General features: G+C 43.6%; 1 protein-coding gene across 1 annotated transcript in view; it reads left to right on the top strand.

Annotated features, from left to right (window-relative positions):
- Window positions 1-22,160, top strand: part of CMIP (c-Maf inducing protein) — a 67,211-nt gene that overhangs the window by 18,991 nt on the left and 26,060 nt on the right. The window contains exons 3-7 of the mRNA XM_009890382.1: window positions 10,250-10,411; window positions 13,735-13,776; window positions 16,636-16,698; window positions 18,131-18,211; window positions 21,487-21,590. Coding sequence (XP_009888684.1) covers window positions 10,250-10,411; window positions 13,735-13,776; window positions 16,636-16,698; window positions 18,131-18,211; window positions 21,487-21,590 — 452 coding nt within the window. The remainder of the gene's footprint in view (window positions 1-10,249; window positions 10,412-13,734; window positions 13,777-16,635; window positions 16,699-18,130; window positions 18,212-21,486; window positions 21,591-22,160) is intronic.

Genomic DNA, 22,160 nt, shown 5'->3' with positions numbered 1-22,160 from the left:
AATGCCGAGCTGCTGGCCAAGAGGGATCCTCGGTTTTTGTCCTGGCGAATTGCTCCTCTGCATTATTCCAGGGCTGACCTTATGACTAATTCTTTGCAATTCAGGACTTCCAGGTCACAGTGACCACTAGTTTCACCAAATTACAACTTCTATATTATGACAGCTATAGAGGAGAGCTGTGCCAAAATTAGTCTCTCCTTCAGGTTCCTAGCTGCAGAAAAAACTGTTTTTAGGAGATGTCCTATGAAGACAGCACAGGACTGGTAGTCTTTCCCAGGAGTGTAATTATCCTCCTCGCACGATGCATTGGGTGTGAAAGCCGAACTCTGGGAGTTGACACATGCTAAGTGCCTTGTTAAACTGCTGTCTTGGGGCCAGTTCTGCATTATGGATGTTATGAGGATTCTCCATGTCAGAAGACCTATGTAAGCCTGAAGGAGCAAAGGGGATCTAGGTGTTGTTTTAAATTTCTGTTTCCTTTCTTGCACAGTTTTGTCCTTACATTTACTTCCTCCAATATAATTAGTGTTGAGTGCATCACAGTGTATGTAATGTATTAGAGGATTGTAAAACTGCTGCTAATATCCACAAAAAACCCTGAAACAGTGTGTTGCAAGTGTCACAGCCTGTATCATCTGCCCTAACTCTTGCTATAAGTCACATGTTGAGCTTGTCTGTCACACCTCGGTCTTTTATCCCGGAACAGTGATTGTTTCAAAATTAGAAAAAAGAATCAGAAAACAATGCTAGTAAAAGCGTGCCCTTCATTCCCCTGTCCTCGTTCAGAAGCCATTGCATCACAGCTACTTACCATAGGCGGTCTCTGGTGCTCTTTATTGCAGTATTTAAGATGGGAATACTAGATTAGGCTGTGTGACCAGAGGCAAGATCCATTGAGGACAACGCAGTTGTTGTGAGTGACTTATCTGCATCGTCCCATCTCTGAATGTGAGGCGGGCAGTGGTTTTGGTAGCAACCCGGCAATCCTCTGCGAGGAAGCTCGCCTTGGGATCAGAAAACTGAATGCTGCAAGATTTGATTCAGTCTTGCACGTCACACAGCATTTGTACGAAGGAGAAAGAAAATAAGCAAATTGCAGAGATTCAGTGGCATTTTGGTAGGCTAAAGAGTTGCAGGAGGTTTGGGATTTTGTGCTGATGTGGCGCAATAAAATGTGATATAAAAACATGGAACAAAGTGATAGGACTGTTTGAGATGCAAATGCTGCTCTGAAATCTGGCATCTCCCTGTGAGAAACTGGAAAATTCAGAGCTCCAAAGCCCAGTGATATGAAGACAGAAATACCCTGCTTTTCTGAAGTCCCTTTTAAGATGCTTGCAAGCATCGCATCAGTATCCAGTATCTGTGCTCTCCCCAAGGCTCTGCAGCAGCTTTCTGACACAAACATGTTCCTCGAGCCATACACATGTCTCTTGCTGACGACATTGATGATGCAGGTGCACAAGAGACAGAAGCCAATTTCAAAGCCATTTATGGTGCTGAAGTACTAGAAACTCAGCAAAATAATATGTTTGCCAAGGAGGAGAAAGTGAAACAGGTGGGTAAACGTCCATTTGGAAGGTTTTGCTGACTGGTGAGAGAGGGGAGGAGGGTGGGAAAAGCCAAGGGTGGCCGCTGCTAGCAGTGGAGAGTAATAAGGAAAAGGGATGACGTGGCTTTTTAATCCAGTTTGCATATCTGGGAAGAAATAATTGCTTTGTGTGCTACTCAGTGCTACCTAAGCTTTCTGGCATTTCTCGGGAAATAAAAGGGGGATGGATTATCTTTCAGAGATTATCTTTTGTTAGCAGTTACTACAATGTGTAGCGTTATGAGCTGCATAATCCCAGTTGAAGGTGGTTTCTCAGGTCGCAAGTTCTTCCGATCAGAGTTCTTGCGTGCCTGCAATTACTGGCATATGTTTTGCAGCCTTGCAGATGAAGCGATGTCCTGTTTTCCCGGTGATGACCAGCTCGCTCATGCCTGAGTGAGATCTGAAGGTTGTAGTGTCAGAGGGGGGGATTTCTGCACAGCAGGTATGCTGCCTGGCTATTCTCCGTGGTGGCCTTGTGCACAGCTTTTTCTTTGGCAGACCTGGTCAAAGTGCAATGACGATAAGATTGTGTGTGTGTTCTTTTTTTTTTTTTTTTTTTTTTTCCCCTACACACTATCTCTTCTCTGCAGTGGCGAAGTCATTTATTCCTACCGCAGGCTGCGAGCTGGTGGATGTCAAGGGCTAGGCTCCACAGACACAGCCGTCATGTGTGGAATATAAAGTGCGGGAACGTAAAGGTATTAGGAACCTGGATCAGTTCAGCCTGGTGTCAGAGGCATTCTGTAATGCAGTCAGTAATGGTAGGTGTCTGCACAGAGAAGCACACAGCAAGGACCGCACCTAGGTGGCAGTTAATCTCACAGTGCTTTGTGTCTTCTGCTTTCTGTTTGATGCATGTTAAACGCCACACTCATACAGTGCCTGCTATAGTTTGTTTATTTAATACTATTTTTTCCCCCCCCATGCACTGCAATGCAGTTGGTCCACTGAAGGTTTTGGAAAGTGTGGAATGTATATGGTACACATATTCCTGTTTTTCATCTAGTAGTCTGCTCTTTTTTTTTTTTTTTTTCCTTTAACAAAAAAGGAACATGATTTTGCTGACTCCAGCTCATACTGCATAATCTCAAATACAGGAGCACGTCAGACTTGCATCCCTCTGGAAACTGTGGGTTGTGCCAGAACACCGAGATCCCGATGTCCAGACAGTGTCCGTGTTGAGCCTTTGCTGCTCTGGAGAAAAGGGCCAAAAATGCTGCAGCAGGCAGCAGTGAGCTCCTGCAAGAGGAGGAGGTATTTGTGCCTAAACATGTTTGAAACCTTCCCTCTGATGATGAGTCAGAGGCTGTGGAAGTGCTGTAGATCAAGCAGGGTGTCTGGCTCCTGCCCTGATTGTGTGAGTCCAGCAACCTCCATGTGAAGGTTTTTCTCACTCGTTCTGCATAAGAGTTTAAAGCAACTCAGGAGGGTTTGTAAAGCCCCCCAGCCTGCAGTTAGGGCAGATCTTTCCTGTACATTCGGGACAACTGTGGTGTTCATCTGTGTTGAAGTTGTTGCTGCCCAAGATCAGGAGGAAAAGCTATTATGTGTCTTTTGCTTAGAAAAAAACCCCAAAACAGAACACCCAAACGCCCATGGACAACCTATTATAAAATATTTCTTCTTCTGGGGAGATGTTACATGGGATTTGCAACCCAAGATCGCAGCTGTGTCTCTACCAACACTTTTTGCAAGTAGGGAGTGGCTTGTGCTTCTGCTAGAAACGTATCTGCAGTCATAGTGAAATTCCGCATAGCCAAAGCAACATTAAAAACAAACCCCAGCTTGGCTCCGATATGAAAAATACAGAACAGCAGTTGCTGTGTGCAGGATGAAAGCTGATGTTTTGCCAACCTGAAGTGTAAAGCTGGTGCTGGAACTGGGGCCTGAAGAATGGGAGTGTTTGCCAAAAGGAAATGGAAGCAGGGATGGAGGGTTTCGGGGAATGCATCAAAGTCGGCTGTGCCAAAAAACGTCTCCCCTGTGGACAGGTCTGATTACGATAGTAACCGCATTAGCCCTTGCAAAGTGCAGCTGGAGCCACAGTTGGCCTTTTGCGTTTTCTAGCTGGGGAAACGGCATCTGGAGTGCACTGCTAAGGGAGAGCTGGGTTTGGACCGGCCAGCTGTGTTCCTGCGTCCCAGTGACCAAAGGGCTGTGTGCAGGGATTTGAGAGAAAGACAAAACACCAGCAGAAACAAAGCCCACTTTCTCTGCTTGGTAGTGGGAAGGTCTACCAAAGATGACCTCTTCCCTCCCTGCTTGGGGGGCTAAAAGGAAGCCACAATTTGAGTTGCTTTCAGTCTTTGGAGGTGCGCACACTGTATTTACCTGCAGGTTTATCTTCAGTGGCGCCCATAAATTCAAGATCTGCTTGCCCAGTGTTTTTAGTTTTGTTTTTTTCCACTTGGATAGAATATCCTTCCCTTCCCATCCTCTTACCCCACCTTGTTGCTGCAGGCTATCTTTGCAGTAGTATCGAGCACATTGGAGAGCAGAAACCCAGAAGAATGATCAGTCAGGGGACAGCTGTGGCAAAGGAGGTGGAGATACATATATATAGATGTATAACATGCTTCGAGAGCGAGTTCTTCAGGGCATTAATGTCACAGCTGCCCAGTGTCATGCTGGGAGGCGAGTGAGGAGGCCGCCCTGTGTGCCCCCTGGTCCCACTTCCACTCTGCAATTCTCTCGACCCAAGTAGAAATGTGTTTTGTCTATATTTCATCCTTTTAAAATTCTGTTTGTTTCAGCATTCTTTTACTTTGCAGTGGTACTGTCCCAGTGGTTTCTGAGCAAAGGACAAACTCTGCGCCTCTGGGAAGTATCTGTGTGGTTTGTTCCAGGTTGTACATTAGTAGCAGCAGAACCCACGTCACCGCTGGCTGAACCCATTGAACTCTGTCAGGTTTGAAACGGCGCTGATCTGAGCGTTTGGGGGTTCTTGCCTGGGTTAGCTGAGATCTGGAGCGAGGTGGTAGACGCTGGTGGGGAAAAAGAAAGAGGTGAATGAAGATAGACTGAAAAAGGGGGTGAGCGAAGATGTTGTGATGGGGAAGCACAGCAGCAGGGTATCAATGTTCAACTTGCTTGGTAGGGCCCCAGTGCATGTCAGTGGTGCTTTTACTTACGGGTGCTGTGATCTAGCAATTAGCCTGGGGGCCTGAGAATTGGAACATCTCAGTTCTGCTGTGGTCCTGACTTGCCATATGACCTCAAGGAAATCACCTCAGTTTTCTTGCTTTGTTTCTCGTTCTTGCCTTTAATCATCAAGACTGTGAGCTGCTTGGGGCAGAGACTGTCACTTGGTATATTTATTCAGGGCGTAGATTCATGGGTGCCAATCTCAGTGCAGTAAATAATGGCAATTTCATCAGGATTATTTTTATATGAATTGGCAAAAAATGAAGTGTTACTTAGACCTCAACTGAGTGAGAACCAGGAAATGTCTAGCTTATAATGTTTCCGTCTAATTCTTTGGCCTGTGGCAAGGAGCTTGGGGGCAAGTGAGCCTTGACCCAGGCGATCTCATTCAGAGAAGCAACCAAAGCAGAGAAGATGATGTACTTCAGCGTTTAGTGCTGGGTAGAATGAAAAATGCAAAAAATACATTGACCTGAAAACATGGTAGAGTGCAAAAGTTTGCTGCTGGTGTTTTTCAGCTATTTTAGAGAGCAGCACATTAGTCTTTCTGTGCAAAACCTTCAGAAGGTCACGAAGAGCTTGATTACTGCAGCATGAGCAGTCTGAGGTCCCTGATTTGGAAAAGTTTCTATAATCTCATCCCGGTCCCAGCCCTTTGCCTGGAACGGGACTTTTTATAGACTTAGTCTTTTCAGGTAAGTTGCTTTTTTTTTTTTCTTCATATTGGTAAATGTTGCAGGTAGGAACTCATTTCAGAAGGCTTTCGGTGGATCCCTCTGCTGATGCAAGCCCATCTCTGGCTATCAGGGAAACTTCTGTCAGCAACAAGTTACTCTTGCGTATTTTTCAGAATGCCGTGAAGTGATGCCTGCTAGTGTTAAAAGCAGAATATGGATCTAGCTGAGTTCCAAGGATGCCATGCCGTCTTTATTTTCACGAAGGTAGCGAGTTAATAGACAAAATGCCAGCAGGTGGTGCTCAAGAATACGTGGTACAGCTCCTGGGTTTTGTAGGACAAGCCAAGCATGTGTGTTGAACATCACAAGCAACTCTTCCTGCTTCTTATTACTCAGAGTTTTAACAAAATGTTCTGCTGCAGTGGAGAAAACCATTCTCCTGTCTGCTCTGTGTGTTTTTTCCTCTCTCTGCGTTTGCGTCTAGCAAGAGGCACCCCTATTTTACACAAGCGCCGTCAACATTAAACTGTAACACTAGCTTGGCTCAGCCATCCCCGCAATGAGCTGGGGAGGACCTCTGTGCGGGAGGTTGACCTTTTCCCTTTTGCTGGAACTGCCCTCGTTGCTCAGCAAGAAATAAACAATTGCTGGCACACGCAGCCCTGAAAGTCAGCATACGTTCCTGCAGTAGCTCTAGCTTCTACAATAAAAAAGTGAATAGTTGCGTGTTGTTGCACAGTAAGGGGCTGTAGATCAGAGAGGTAGAATTTAACAGGCTGTTCTGGATTAGGGTTGGCAATTAATTTTTTTTATGTAATGAAGATAGTATTTGCTGACGGAAAGACAGGTTCCTAAGAGTATGGAAGGTTTCCTGGCCACCAGTAGCAAAGCAGGGATGAAATCTGGTCATCAAGAAGGCTATCTTCACCTCGCCTTATTTTGGATTGGGTACACCAGCTGCTTCAGGATGTTCTAACATGAAAAGTCTTGCTAGGGCCGAAAAAGGCAGTTGTTCTATGCCTTGAGATTTTGTCTGTTGTTCTTTGATGTCAACTACATCAGTATTATTGTTCTTGTCCAAGGAAGTGGTGTATGAGCAATGGCTACAGGATGAGGTGGTTATGGGATAGAAAAATATATGAAGATGTTACTTAAAAACACTGGAAGTTTTCTAGGTGCTCCTGAACTGTCTATTCACAGCAGTGTTCAGGAGCTTTTGAGCACTGATGGCAAAAACCACCATGTACAGATTTTTGCCACATTTGCTTTCTTAATAACATCGGAAAAGTGATTTTTCACATGTGGACTTCAATTTCTCCTCTTCTAAAAGAGGATTGAGACTCAGGTCTTCGGGTTTCTGCAAGACTTAATTAATTAGAGTGATTTGAGAATGAAGGATGCCTTGTCAGTGCCACTTATTCCCCATGCTGCTGCTTCTGGGTACTTATTAAATTCAGTGGGTTTACTTTTAAATTCAGCATAGCAAGATTTTGGAATGACACTGGCTGTGTGGTTCTGGCTGGTCAGTAACTAGGAGGGTCAAATTCCAAGTTGGCATGTGTTATTTTCACTCATATAAATTGTCACGGGAGCTGCTGCTTTTTGTGAAATCCCGGTGAAACTGGATTCCCACCCCAGCATTTTTCTTGTACATGCTATTAATGATGAAAGTTGTGTGAGTATTTTCAGAAACCGAAGGCATCTTTTACACCTGTGTCCAGGGGGAATGAACTCCTGGCACGTGTTGACATGCCTGTTCCCTGATGCGGGTCTTTACCAGGCAGCTTTGCTTTTAAGCTTGTGAGTGATTTGTTTCCCCTTGCTCCGGAGTCAGCGCAGGTAGAATAGAGCAGATGGCTCGGTGTTGGCTGAGTGCTTGCTGATACACAGCAAATTGCTTCTGTGACCGACTGATAGGTTTCAAGCTTTAATTGAGGCTTTCAGCAAGGCGCTCAACAGTCGAAAGCATTCTGCTGAGAAAAACAGCAGCGTAACCATGGGCAAAGGTTCAGGATAGCAGAGTTCAACCCTCTCGGGGATGGCTCCCCTATTTATTTATTTATTTTCTGCTGCTTTCCCACCATCATTCAAGACTTCTGTAATGTTGCTTGTAGATTATAGCTCAGTCTATCAGTGCAGCATGGCCCTTTGTGCTGAAAACGTGGAGCAAAGACTGATAAGTGAGGATTTTCTGCTTGCAGCGGGCTCGGTGCGTCTGCAAAGGTAGCTGTCCCCTGATGCTCCCTTTGAGTCACTGTCTGCCTGGTCTGAGGAGCAACTTTTGTAAGTCTCCTTCGCATAGCAGGGAGTACAGCTCCTGCAGTCTTTTCTCTTATGTACGTCAGCATCATCAGAATTTTATTTTTTAATGGACATCTCTAAAAGGGAAAGGAAATCTCCCTTGCTCCTCCCTCGCTCCAAGCAAGAGTGGATTTGACAGTGGAAGAAATACATTTGTGGTAGGGTTGTCTCAGCAGCATCCTGTTGGGCAAGAGGGTTTCCTTCAGCAACTGTCCCTTAGGCTGAAGGAGCTGCTCTCCGAAATCACGTCGTAGCTCACCCAATTTAAGGGCCAGCCCAGAGCAACCAGGGATGCAATAACCCCATGGTCTAGCTCTCACGCTCCCCCCACCCTTCCTTTTTATCCGGCTTTGAATTCTGTTTTGAATTTGATTTCTCCGTAGTACAGGACCAAGGAATAAATTTCAGCATGGAAAATGTATCACTTGAACTAGATTTATTTAGTGTCCTCAATTAGTCAGAAAGGAGTTGCTTCAAGTTACAAAGCTGGCTGGTTGGCTTTGAAGTTTAGATTGTATTTAGTGCTGGAGTGGGTCTAACAAAAAGACCCTAAAAAAGAGGCACTGAATAAGAGAAATTAAACTCTATGATTCATGTTTCCTAAATAGTCCAGGAAATCTGTGATGATGGCAGAAGTAGTGCTGGTGGCTTAAAAACGCAGGTGGACCCCCTCTGCTCCAAGGAGCTCAGAAGTACAAAGATTTTTGCTCACTTCTGAAATCCCAAACACATTTGATAGTGTCCGCAGCATGTGTTTTTATGTTCTTTTAGCTTTTCAGTCACTTAAAATGCACTGGAAGTGTCAACTACTGCCAGCGTGCTTTTGTACTTGCATGAATTTAATTAAAAAGATAATTGGATTGCTTTATCAGTCTTTACATGTCAGCCCAGTGCCACCCTCTTCTCCCCCCTCTAACAACATTGATAAATGCAAGGCATCTGGATTCTGCATTTTTTTATATTGTTCTCTTCTCCCGTGTTTCGGATAGGGTACAGAGGTGACTGTGTTTTCTGTTGAGCGTTAGATCTGCTGCCACGGTGGGAAGGAAGCGGCTGATAAGCAGAGCATTGGCCTATTCGGATGGTTCCCGCAGGGGCTGCCCTGTGCAACTGGAGGGGAAAATGCCGTGTAGTGGCAAAGATCCAAACCAAAACAAAGCAAACCGACCCTTTGCAAAGTCCTCTGCCTTTATTACACTGATGATGTATAGCCCGAAACGTCCAGCTGAATCTGCAAGCTGCACGACATGGGCAGTTTTTGTGAGTTCCCTGGAAATGCTGCTGAGGAACGTAAGGTCCATTTTTAGTGCAAAACGCTGATGTTTTCATGTAAACAGAGAAGTCCCCAGCCCGTGTCCTTTAATAAACCTGAGGATGTATCCAGACTTCTTGACACCCCTCTGACCAGAGGACCAGATTCACGCACAGAGAGGAGCAGAAGGGCATGTGAACTAAACAAAACGCTGCGATCCTGGCGGTTGCTCTCCGCCAGCCCGCAGAGCTCCTTCTCTGCCGGCTCCGTGGCCGTGCGGTGCCTCCAGCGCTGCCTCCAGCCCTGCTGCCTCCGGGCTTTGGCAAGCCTCTCCTGGTTCTAGTACGCGCTTCGTGTGCTTGTCGGGAGTGGCGTTTTAACGCTCGTCATCGTTTCCTTGAACTTCTAGAGTTGCATCAAGCCGCCTCTGGGAATTTGGGAGGGTGGGTTTTCTTTAAAGAATACTATTTATAATACAAAGCAGCTTCTGTCCCAGTCATTTGTGGCAACATGGCTGCTGAGGAGGTAAGAATTGTCTTTTGCTTATCCAGCTGGTCTGTGAACAGAGCAATCGGTGAAATAGCTTGGGCACAGCCAGAAGAAATGCAGGGGCACGCAGAGGATGGGTACAGGTGGGATTAGGCAGTCAGGAATGCTTTTCTTGAGAGTGGAAATGCTGTTGTGTGGAAGACTTGGAGAGTTTACAAGTTAGTTTCTGTTATAACTGGAGGGTGACAGCACGACTTTGCAGGATCCTTCAAATTGGGGGGCGGGGGAAAGCCTATGAGTCTACTGGAATTTTTCACTTTGAAATAGATTTTAATTCATTCTGAATGTGAATTCACCAATTAGCAATGTAGAATAGAGTATCTGTGGAATGATGTTTTGATGGCCCCTCTCTCTCCCCCTTTCTAACTCCCTTTAAAAGGACCTACAGCTTTGGAAGCAGTGCAACAGCAGGTATCTATTATTAGCCTGAGAAATAAGATGTTGCAAGAGGAGATGATGCAAAGAGAGATGTTACAGAGTTTAAAAACTTATTTTAAAATTAAAAAAGGGAGTGACAGATTTTTATTGCTTCCATAGAAGAAATTAGTTTAGACATACAAAGTTTTCTTTTTCATTTAAATGTTTAAAGTACTGCTTTTCAGCAAACAGAAAAGGAAAAACTCAAAATACAAAGCAGCCCACTTGACAGTTGCATGTAGGAAGCATGTATCCAGTCATTTTTTTCAAGGGGTTTATGGTGGTGTCAATGTGACCCTTTCATTTTTCTTGCAGAAAAAGATTTACAAGTACAAGAAGGTGCTCAGTAACCCCAGCCGCTGGGAGGTGGTGTTGAAGGAGATCAGGACACTGGTGGACATGGCGCTGACGTCTCCTCTTCAGGATGACTCTATTCACCAAGCACCACTGGAGATTGTCTCAAAACTGCTCTCAGAGGTATGACCTCAGCAGTGCTCCTGCCAGACACTGCCACGTTTAGATGAGAGACAAACAGTTAAAAGTTTGTGGGTGGGTTTTATTTTAACTTGGGCTGTCAAAATTCCGCCTTTGAGTCTGCTCATGACTTCTGCTGACTTGAGTGGAATTTGTACTTGCTGGGGAGAAGGAGAACTTGACCCGTGTTGGGGAGATTTCTAGAAACAAAACAAAACACATTTCTCATGAGGCTTTTTTGTTGTTATTGGTGGTGGTTATTTATGGTAAATTTATTTTGGGTCTGATTCACGTCTTATTTCAAGTCAGTGGTAAAACTCCCCTTGACTTTTATTCCATTGGCTTTGTTTCCATGACTGCTAATTCTCGTAGCAATATGTATATACCAATAAATTCATTGTGCAGCAATTTTTTTATTACCAGTTCTGTCAAAGAAAAATATTTTCCTTCTTCGGAGGTACCTGTCCTCCTTTTATAGCATCTATTTAAAATAGTTAACTTTTCATGGACAGGAAATGTAATGCCAAGCAGGTTTTTCATGTCTTAATTCTGATGTGCAAAGATTTGTGACAAGCAAAAAGTTGCTAACTATTTTTCTTGTAGTAGGCAAAGGTCTTAGCAACTCACAACTTTGTAACCTCTGAATGGATCATAGAATCACAGAATGGTTAGAGTTGGAAAGGATCTTAAAGATCATCTAGTTCCAACCCCCCCTGCCCTGGGCAGGGACACCTCCCACTAGACCAGATTGCTCCAAGCCCTGTCCAACCTGGTCTTCAACACTTCCAGGGATGGGGCATCCACAGCTTCTCTGGGCAACCTGTTCCAGTGTCTCACCGCCCTCACAGTGCAGAATTTCTTCCTAATATCTAACCTAAATCTACCTTCTTTCAGTTCCCCCTCATCCTATCACTACACTCCCTGATAAAGAGTCCTTCCCCATCTTTCCTGTAGGTCCCCTTTAGGTACTGGAAGGCTCCTGTAAGGGATATTCTTCTCCAGGATGAACAACCCCAACTTCCTCAGCCTGTCATAGGAGAGGTGCTTCAGCCTTCTGATCATCTTTATGGCCCTCCTTTGGACTTGCTTCAAGAGGTCCATGTCCTTCCTGTATTGGGGCCCCAGAGCTCAACACAATATTCTGGGTGGGGTCTCACCAGGGTGGAGTAGAGGGGCAGAATCGCCTCCCTTGACCTTCTGACCATGCTTCCTTTGATGCAGCCCAGGATGCGGTTGGCTTTCTGGACTGCAAGCGCACATTGCTGGCTCATGTTGAGCTTCTCATCAACCAACAGCCCAAGTCCTTCTCCTCAGGGCTGTTCTCAGTCCATTCTTTGCACAGCCTGTGTTTGTGCTTGGGATTGCCCCGACCCAGGTGCAGGACCTTGCACTTGGCCTTGTTGAACTTCATGAGGTTTGCATGGGCCCACCTCTCCAGCCTGTCCAGGTCCCTCTGGATGGCATCCCTTCCCCACAGTGTGTTTTGACTGCTCCACACAGCTTGGTGTTGTTGGCAAACTTGGTGAGGGCACACTCAATCCCACTGTCCTTGTGGCCAACAAAAATGTTAAACAGCGCTGGTCCCAATATCAACTCCTGAGGAACGTCACGTGTCACTGGTCTCCACTTCAGCATTGAGCTGTTGAATGCAACTCTTTGAGACCATCCAGCGGATTCCTTATCCACCGAGTGGTCCATCTGTCAAATCCACATCTCTCCACTGTTGTGAGGGACAGTGTCAAATGCGCTGCACAAGTCCAAGTAGATGATGTCAGTCGCTCTTCCCTTACCCACCAACACTGTAACTCCATCATAGAAGGCCACCAAATTTGTCAAGAGCAATTTGCTTTCAGTGAAGCCATGTTGGCTGTCACCGATCACCTCCTTATTTTCCATGTGGCTCAGCACGTTTTCCAGGAGGATCTGCTCCATGATCTTGCTGGGCACAGAGGTGAGACTGACTGGCCTATAGTTCCCCGGGTCTTCCTTTTTTCCCTTTTAAAAATGAGGGTTATGTTTCCCCTTTTACCCAACTCAGTGGGAACTTCACTGGACTGCCACGACTTCTCAAATATGATAGCTGTTGACTTAGCAATTTCATCCATCAGTTCCTTCAGGATCCGCAGATGAATCACATCAGGTCCCATGGGTTTGTGCACCTTCAGGTTCCTCAGAGGGTCTCGAACCTGATATTTTCCTGTAGTGGGCGGTTCCTCATTCTCCCATTCCTGCCTTTGCCTTCTGTGACTCAGGTGGCACAGCTAGAGCACTTGCTGGAGAAGACCAAGGCAAAAAGGTCATTGAGTACCTCAGCCTTCTCCATATCCCAGGTAATGAGGTCTCTCCTTTACTTCTGGGGAAGGCCCACATTTTCCCTGGTCTTCCTTTTATCATTGACGTACCCGTAGAAGCCTTTCTTGTTGCCCTTGACATCCCTGGCCAAATTTAACTCTCTCTGGGCTTTAGCTTTCCTAGCCTGATTCTTGACTGCTCAGAAAACCTGATCTTGCTGCTGAGAAAGCCAAAAGCAAACTCTTTTGCATAAGTGGTAGCATAGGTGACTTCCAGTAAATGCATTGGCTTTTACTGGTTCCATGTTTGAAGAAGAAATTTCAGGAAAACTGCAGCGGTTAGTTTACTGCCAACAAATGGTATACAGCATCACAACAATTCTTCTATTAATTTTTGTAGAAACATACAGCCTGTCTTAAAAAAACATTTTAAAGAAATACACCAGACTCTTTTCAGTGGTTCCCAGTGACAGAACGAGGGGCAACGGGCACAAGTTGGAACACAGGAAGTTCCATTCAAATACATGGAAAAACTTCTTTACAGTTCGGGTGACAGAGCACTGGCACAGGCTGCCCAGGGAGGGTGTGGAGTCCCCTTCTCTGGAGATTTTCAAGACCCGCCTGGATGCAGTCCTGAGTAACGTGCTCTGGGCAATCCTGCTTTAGCAGGGGAGTTGGACGAGGTGATCTCTAGAGATCCCTTCCAACTCTGAAAACTCCGTGATTCTGTATCTCTAGCTTTAATTTGCCGACTGGTTGAGACCTACGCTGGCATCCTGGTGTTTGTGTGGTCGGCTTTTGTGGTTGAGGTGGCTTGAATCTGAATGTGCTGAGGGAGAAATGGAAGCTTGCACAACCCCTCATAGCACGTACTCTTCTTTAAGAGAGTTACTTTAGTTTGGTGAATTTTATTCTGAAAATAAGCAATTGCAGTCTTGACCCTTTCTGCTTGTGGTAGCTAAGAGGACTGTGTATGCTGATGTGCCAGCTCGGAGTACTCTTTGTTCATTCATTTCTTCTATTCATCTCTTTCAGAACAACAACTTAACCACTCAAGACCACGAGAGCATTATTGTGGTGAGTATCTTTCTGTCAAAATCTGAGGACAAATCTGTATTGTTTGATAACTCTTCTGTTAATGCTTGCCTCTGCCCCAGTGAAGTAGAGCAAATATGAAAGCATTTCCACCAATGCTGGTGAATTTAGGCAGGATCAAACCCATTTGTTCTACTGTTTTTTGTGTGGTTTTGTCATTCCTCTTTTCTTCTTTCATAGATGAGTAACAATTAAGTTTCCTCATCAACATATATGAAAGAGCACAGCATGTTGAGGGTTAATTGTCTCCCAAAATGGCCTCCTTACTAGGCTGCACAGTGCAATGTTCATATCTATATATGTACTTTAAATAGTCAAACCCCATCATTTCCAGATGTGCCCTATAAAACCCTTAGGCTTAGTAGTTTCCTGAGGGGCTAATGCTACCATATACAGAGTGTCTCCATTGCTGATGGTATGTGAGCAAGTGATTTTTTTTGTAAGTGTGGATATGTGTATGTGTCACTGCAGTTTAACCCTCTGCTTGCTTGATTTCTAAAAATATCCTCTCCAACTTTTTTTCTTTTCTGTAGGTTGCATTTATTTAGACATAGAAATAAGCGAATCGAATGGCAGCCCTTCCTTGTGCAACAAAATAGAAAATCTCAACAATTTAGCAGAGAGGTGGAACTTGCTTCCCCATCACTGTAATTTAATTTCAGTCACTGGCAATTTGCAGGAGATTTTCCCAGTAATCTAATCGAGAACCTCACCACCACCTGATTGTATCACATCTCCATGACTCTTTCTGCAAAATGACAAGGAGGCATGTAGCTGCCAGTAGGTGTGAATTGCGTTTAACTGCTGCATAAGATACCATTTTAGCTGGAATCGGTCACTGAGATAAGTTTCTGAAGTGGCATTTACTTTTCTGTGAGATCTGCTGTAGCTTTCTTTTTACTCTAGTGCCAAGGGTGATTCAGGCCCCCAGTTACTACTGGTTGTTTTGGGGGAAGGATTTTTTTAATAAAAGATATAAGGTGGCCCTGCTGTGAGCAGGGAGGTTGGACCACGTGGCCTTCAAAGGTCCTGTCAGCCTACATTATTCATCAGTTCTGGGTGATGGCTTCTTCACTTCAAGTCCTGCCCTTGTGTAGGTTGTGCCTGAACCATTGAGGAGTTGGCAGTTTCTGGGCATTGAGAGCTCACTGCTGTTATACAGCTAACCTGTGCTATTCTTAGGAAGTATTGCTAATACTGTGCATTTACATAGTATCTTAAAAGTACACAGTGATTTGCTGTACAAATGGAACCAGCTTTCCCTCTCTAGATGGTGCTGGAACAGATCAATACTACAACTGATGTGTTCCTGGTAAGGACGGGGAAGCATATGTTGCCATAACTGGGCAACGTGAGACAGCAAGTTTCTGCTTTTAACCGCAGCACATGTAAGGAAAATACAGGGCGCTCTCATGCGGTCACCCTTCCATGCTGACCATACAGGCAGAGCTGTGACCTGCTTGACAGTGTCTGTTGTGGTTATTCCCTGCATTCAGTAAGGACTGGGCTGGAACAATAAAGATATTTTTTCTTAGGCTGACAACCAGCCAGTTACACCTCTGATGCAGTGGTCCTCTGACAGTTACTGGACAGGTATAAACACTTGGTGATTTTGCAATACATGGTTCCTATGGTTTGGCAGGTCCTATAGCAAACACTCCAAAAGATGGATTCAAGGAAGATCTTTAGCTCTGGTGTTGGATGGAGAGTGGCTATATTCTAGTCTCACTGAATAGTGTCGCATCCTCCATCAGTCTGCTGGAGCTGGACCACCACCAGAGAAAGAGTAAACAGTTGCAGGAGAATGGCACGTGATAATGAACAGAAACTTCACAAATTATATGTGTAACCAAAACAGATTTTGCAGATGTCCTTGGGTTTCATTGTTAAAATTCACATTAATCTTGACCTGTTTGTGTGTGAAAGTGGCTATCGTGAAACACGGTCATTGCAAGCAGACTCGCTGGGGCTGAAGTGCTTAAGGAGACAAGGGGAGAGCGAAAAACAAAGCAGGCAGCCTTAGGAAAACTCCGGATGCCATCCAGATAAAATATCTGGTGTTTAGTTGCTTAATACAAAATGTCCTAGCTGCTGTGTTTAGAGTCTTACTTTTAAATGGGTACTGGGAATCCCTTTAGCTCAAGAGTGGAAAAGCCTGAAGGCACCATCACATAGAGAGAATACATTGTTCTAGTACCATTTTCTAATTTACAAAGGAAGTAACAACAACATAAGTTCATTACACCTCAGTGGCAGGTATGATCTCTAATGTATTTACTGAGCGTAAGCACATTGGTTTGCGTAGCAACGAAGAAGGAATGGTTGATCTCAACTTGCACAAAGTTAGATGCTTGATTTTGATGAATAGGGCCCTCCAAGGTAAGAACAGCGCTATGTTACTTTCAGTGAGTTATTTCTCACAAAAAGAGCTTGAACTCTTTCATAAAGGACTTGTGTGTGTGGTGTTTTTCAGTTTCTTCTTTCAGGGAGATGTTATAGCTGAAACAGTGAGCCAGATTCAGCCTTGCTATATTACATCCTAAAACAATTGCTCTGCTCCTGTTTTCATTTAAACCGTTATAAAAATTGTACTCCTTTGCTGTGTTTTATGTATTTACACTGATGTAGTTAAAAGCAAAATTTTCCAGAGAATTCATAGCAGAGCTTGAGCTTACGTGTAAAATAAACACACAGCCCACCTCTAATTTCTCTGTTGATGCTTTTGTCCTTCTTTTAAAAAAGTGAGCTTTTTTTTCAAGAAAAATACTTCCCTGCAAAATGCTTACTCTAGTTGCAGTCCTGTAATTATTTTTTTCTCCCTCTTTTTATCTCTTTTTAAAGGCAATTGCACCTTTGCTGGAAAACAACCATCCTCCTCCTGACCTCTGTGAATTCTTCTGCAAGGTATCAGAACAGCTTTGCTTTCTGAAATCTCGTAGTTGTATGTGAGTGTAGTTCTTTGAGGGGGTGGTTGTTTTTTTTCTTTAACTCCTTACCTCATGCCCAAATTGATTTCATTTTTTGGTCAACAGCCAACAATATTGGAATAGTTAACAGCGGCATTATGATAAATAGATCCATATCCTTAGTACATCAGACTGCAGTCCTCTGTGAGAATTAAAATCTTCAGACTTCCACACCTCGGTCTGGGCACAGGAGATGTCCTACTGCATGTTCTGTTTAGCTAATGCAAAAATCATTGGAGTCGCTGTGTTCAGATGAGTTGGTAATGTGATGCATAACTCAGCCCTAATGGTATTATGTCAATGGGTAATGGCAATGGGAAGATCATAAAGACCCATCCTCTTTTATGGTAAATCCATGCTTGTACTGCGTTTTGCATGCTTTCCATAAACTTCTGACTACTTTGGATTGCAGAGTTTGTGGATTTGAAAATGCTACTTTTCCCTTAGGCCTGTTTGAGTTTCAGTTTCGAATCTGTTTAAATTTGCTTGCCGATGACTGGGTATGCATTTGTCAAACATTCTGAATGCTGCTTATAATTTCCATCCAGAGTTATTCACCAGCTTCTTCCTACAGAAATTAAATCAAGTTTCACAAACTCCTCCGACTGTTGCATTTTTATAAGCCAGTTTCAGGGTCGTATCGAGCCTCAGACTCAAGGCACTTTTTATTCCTGGGTGTTTTTTTGCCTTTGGTTTCCATCAGAGGTGGGCACCTAATTATCTTTAAATGTGTGGAATGGGCTGCGTATACTCAAGAAAGGAAAATGGTTATGGGCTTTTCCTCTTCAGAACTGAAATGGACAAGGCTAATGAGAAGGCTAATATATCTTTAAAATTGACCCTGCCTAGAGCAGGTGGTTGGACCAGATGACCTTCAGAGGTCCTTCCCAACTTAAATTACTCTGATACATTATGATTGTATGCTTTAGCCTGTGATGAGGGAGTGGCTTGTTGGAACCGCAGGTTTTTAGCCTGGATCCCAAGGAAAGGAGGTTTGTGCCATCACCCTGCCTGTGTCTACATATCGTTTTGTCCCCAACCCCTTTACTTTTAAAACTGTTGGCAAGTTTCACCCAAATTTGACCAAAGGGTTAGAAGTCTCAAAAATACTACGTTCCAGTGAGTTTTGTGAAGACTAGGCAGTAGGGAAAAGAACTTGTGTAGTTCATGAGCTCCCGTGGTAATCTTCTATTAGATGCCAGCTAATCTATAGGAGAGAGCAGTGTTACGAGTACCCTCATCTCAGGAAAGATTAATTGAGCCCTTGGATCTTGTTAATCTTGGGGTAATCCATGCATGGGGTGTGAAGCCAGAGGAGACCCATCTTCATAATTTCTGCAGCTCACAAAATGACTCATTGCTCATTACAGCACTGCCGAGAGCGCCCGCGGTCCATGGTTGTGATAGAAGTGTTCACACCAGTGGTACAGAGGATTCTCAAACACAACATGGTGAGTGCATGTGGTCAGTTTGGAGAAGTTTTAATGTGATACCTTTCATAATTAGCAGCTGTTCTATTGTCTGTAATGAACAAAACACTGTGATATTGAAATCTAACCACCCCCCCCACCCCCAACTGTGAATGCTGCATGTAATCGCGTGTTGCTTTATAAAGGCAAAATCAATAAGCTTTCAGTGGGACTTTCAAAAGTATCTAAGCAAAGCCATAATTCGAGGAACGTTTCTTTAGGTAGCAGTGCCAGCATACGCAGCTCCAGCTCTCTCCCACCTGTCTCTTGGCTTCTTATTTACTCCCCACATGCCATCCTTGTAGTTACAATGGTTTAAAATCAATTACATAACAAAATCAGAATAGGAACTTCGTCAATGTTGAGCTGAGGCCCTCAACATTTTTTCTGTAAAACACCCCCAGCCGTCCGGATTTCTGTTTTTCTTTAGACTCCTGTCCGATGAATTCTTACCTAGGTTTCCTGAATTTCCTTATCCTTTTCTGCTATTCTTCTTCCTTCTTGTTGCAGGAATTGGGTACTCTGTCATTTGACGATTGTTCTCTTCCAGGCTGCTGTCTCTCTTCTCGTTGCCGATCAATTCCTTGCTAGTGATTGAAATAAATACTAGGAGACTGCCCTGCCAGCTTTGCTCTCTCCACTCCATATACCAGATTTCCACCCCACCCCCTGACTCTGAAGATATTCTTACATGATCCATATTCCTTTCCTAAGAGAGGTCTGGGTGTTTACCGACCCTCCATCCTTCGTGGCATATTAAGTTTCCTGCTGTGGTTTATAAGTTACATAAAGAAATTTTAGTTCACAATGCTGTGGCAGAGTAACAAATAAATAAAATAAAATATTTAAGACAGTTTACTCGGCTGTGATCTCAAGAATGGGTCTCATATCTCTGTAACTACACAGTCAACTTCTTTTCACTAACTGATATAATTTTAAACGCCATCCACAGTCCTCCTGTGTACAGCACGAACCCCATAGAAAACAGTTCATATTTCTTAATTTCACAACAGTATTATTATTTAACTCCTTGAGTTTATAGAACTAGGTAGAAAGCCCAAGATGGCAAAAAGGTCGTATTCCTGGCTCTGCGCCTGCACTCTGCAGACATGTAAACATTTTTGAATATTCCGTAGTGTTCAGTGAAATATTCTGTAAATGTTATTCTTGGATTCCAGGCTGATATTTTTTTTTAAAGCATCCAGAGCTCTTAAGGGGTCTCAAATAAAATCTAAATGCATAGTGTAATGCTTGTATTTGGTTAGCTTCAGAGAATTGGGTATATTTACCATACTTAACGTTTGCAGATTGAAAATCAACATGTCTGTACCGCAGTGTGTAGTCAGAGAATTTACGGTGTCATATATTAATTGGAGTGGATTTGGGCACTTTACTGCTCTCCAGGGACTTCTGTACTGAATAGTCTTTTAAAGAATGTGTGTGTGTGCATGTAAATAAAGTTATCCTTTAGGGGGACAGTGTTGTTGGCAGTAAACTTCATAGCCTTAGGAGGCCCCGTGCAATTCTGCGTGCTTAGAGCAGGAGACCTACCTGTCTGTTCCCACCTTTGCTGCTAATTTGCCCTGTGGTCTTCGATAAGTTCATGACAAGTTTTTCACCTATCATTTTGAAATCTCTGAAGAACAAGGATAGCTTTTGGTCTTGCTGATACTACCGGTGACGTGCAGGACTGGAGACTATTGTGTAGCGAGTTGCTTGGGGAGTGCTCAGCAACCTCTCAGTACCTTTGGATTTCAGCTGTTTGTAGGCTCAGCCCAAATGTTTGAATATAAGCACCAGTGTTTGGGGTTTTTTGGGAGCAAACAATATTGACAGTGTGTATTGTTCTGTACCTGGTATGGTGACAGGGCATCATATTATATTTAGAGAGGTGTTTTATTTTAGAGTTGTCAGCAATGACATCCTCTGTATGATCTCTTGGACTTTCATTCTAATTTCAGTTAGGACATCTACACAGGTTGAAAAATTTAATAAACAAATTGCAGCTGCAACAGCTATCTTTCAAGGAGTGTTCGTAAAATTAAATGGCACCAAACGATATACAAAGCATGCATGGTCTCCTGCCCTTGAACCAAGCATATTTACACCTGCCAGAAGGAGATGTTAGAAGTTTAATGATTTTAATTGTAATACCAACTGTGGAATATCCACAGTCCCTTTCCTGGCTGAAGTTACCAGGTAGCCATTCAGTACTAGCAAAGAGTGACACTTAGACTTGAAGGAGACATTGTATTCACATTTTTGATAATTTTCTCTGGCTGCAAAACCTATGCATTGTTAATATATGTTGTGCTATAGAAGTGCCTGAAACCAAAATGAACAACACAAGTTTTCAGTATTTTGGGGGTGTATCTTCCCTTTTACAGACCACCAGTTCGTTACCACTTGTGGCATTTCTTTAAAATTTCATTTTTTTCAGGATGACTCTTCCACAGCCAGCTGCTTGAGGGATCACTGGGGGAGGGCTTGTTTGTCCTCAGTGAGCCTTCTTCATTGCTTAGAAATTCAGCTTTGTAGTAGTTCTGCAACACCTGTGTAATAAGGTTACACCTGTGTAAATGTGAAGAAATGTGCTGTGGAATAACACTCCCCAGACAGCAGTTTTTAGTCCTTTCACATCTAAAAATAGCAGGTGACGTGGGGAGGTGCAGGATTTCAATTAGCAGGTGCCTTTCTGACTGCAGAATTTAAAGAAAGTGACTGTTGAGCTCACCTGTCAAATTCACATCATAGTTGGAGTAAAATCCCTGGAGAAAGAATTGATCTTTGATTTTATACTTGATCGCTTATTGATCACATCTCAAAAAGATTTTCGCTAAAACCAGAATAGGTATGATGTCAAACATGGAAGTAAAGAACTATTTTTGAGTTGCATTTCTAAAACACTGCAGTTATGAGCAGAAGCAAAAATGCAAACCCACAAAAAATGCATTTCAAAATAAAGGTGTAAAATGAAGTGCACAAAAGAAATAAGTGCAGGTAGGATTTTTTTTCCCCCTTAAACATGTCTTGTTTCAAGGTGGGTATGGGGGGAAGAAGGAGAATTGGAAAGCATGTCATTATTAGTGGGAAGAATGTTACTTCAGCATGCAGTGGTACTGTGCTCTTGAAGCTGTCAGCATAATGACAAAGTGAACTCAGTTGTGTTTGAGTTGATTTCTTTTGAAAACCCACAGTTTTGACGTACATTGCAGGCATGTTTCACCATCGTCACCAAGTCTCTCCTTTTTGAACAGGATTTTGGGAAGTGCCCTCGGTTGCGGCTGTTTACTCAGGAGTATATTCTGGCTTTGAATGAGCTGAATGCTGGAATGGAGGTGGTGAAGAAGTTTATTCATAGGTTAGTTGCATTTAATTTATGGCATATTTCCAGTCCTGTGTACATGCTTTGCTGTGTTACTTCTCCCAGCCCAGCTTATCTCTTTACTGGCTGTTAAGAGAAGCTGGTGCTTTTTGGTACTGGCAAACAGCAAATAAATTAGAAGAGTCCATGAGGCAATGTTGCCAAAGTCTCCCTCTGCCTTTTTTTTTTAAATTAAAAACTAATTCTCAAAGGTGGCTGGGGTTTTCTGCGTAGCTACACACTGGAAGCAAATGGACTTTGCTGTGTGTACATTCTTTTTATACATTTAGACTCAAAGCCTCTACAGAGAGATTCCCATTAACTTTAGACCGCATAATGCTCAGTCATGTGTGAGATTTTGAGGGGGCTGTAGAGATACCACATCAAATAAACTGACGATGCAGTGTAGCCTTGTTCATAATTGGGGCCATTGGGTAAGGTTTTACAGGGTTAAAATAACTCTCTAACTGTAATGGCCCTTCTGAAGAGTCTTTGAGGCTGTCTATCCAGTTCTGGCAACCCGTTCTGTCTGACTGTTTTTGTCCACAGAAATCTTCCTCACAACGA

Source organism: Charadrius vociferus, unplaced genomic scaffold, assembly GCF_000708025.1.
Source record: "Charadrius vociferus isolate BGI_N301 unplaced genomic scaffold, ASM70802v2 scaffold498, whole genome shotgun sequence".
Lineage (NCBI taxonomy): Eukaryota > Metazoa > Chordata > Aves > Charadriiformes > Charadriidae > Charadrius > Charadrius vociferus.
Note: the sequence above shows the minus strand (reverse complement) of the source record. Positions and strands in the feature narration are given on the sequence as shown.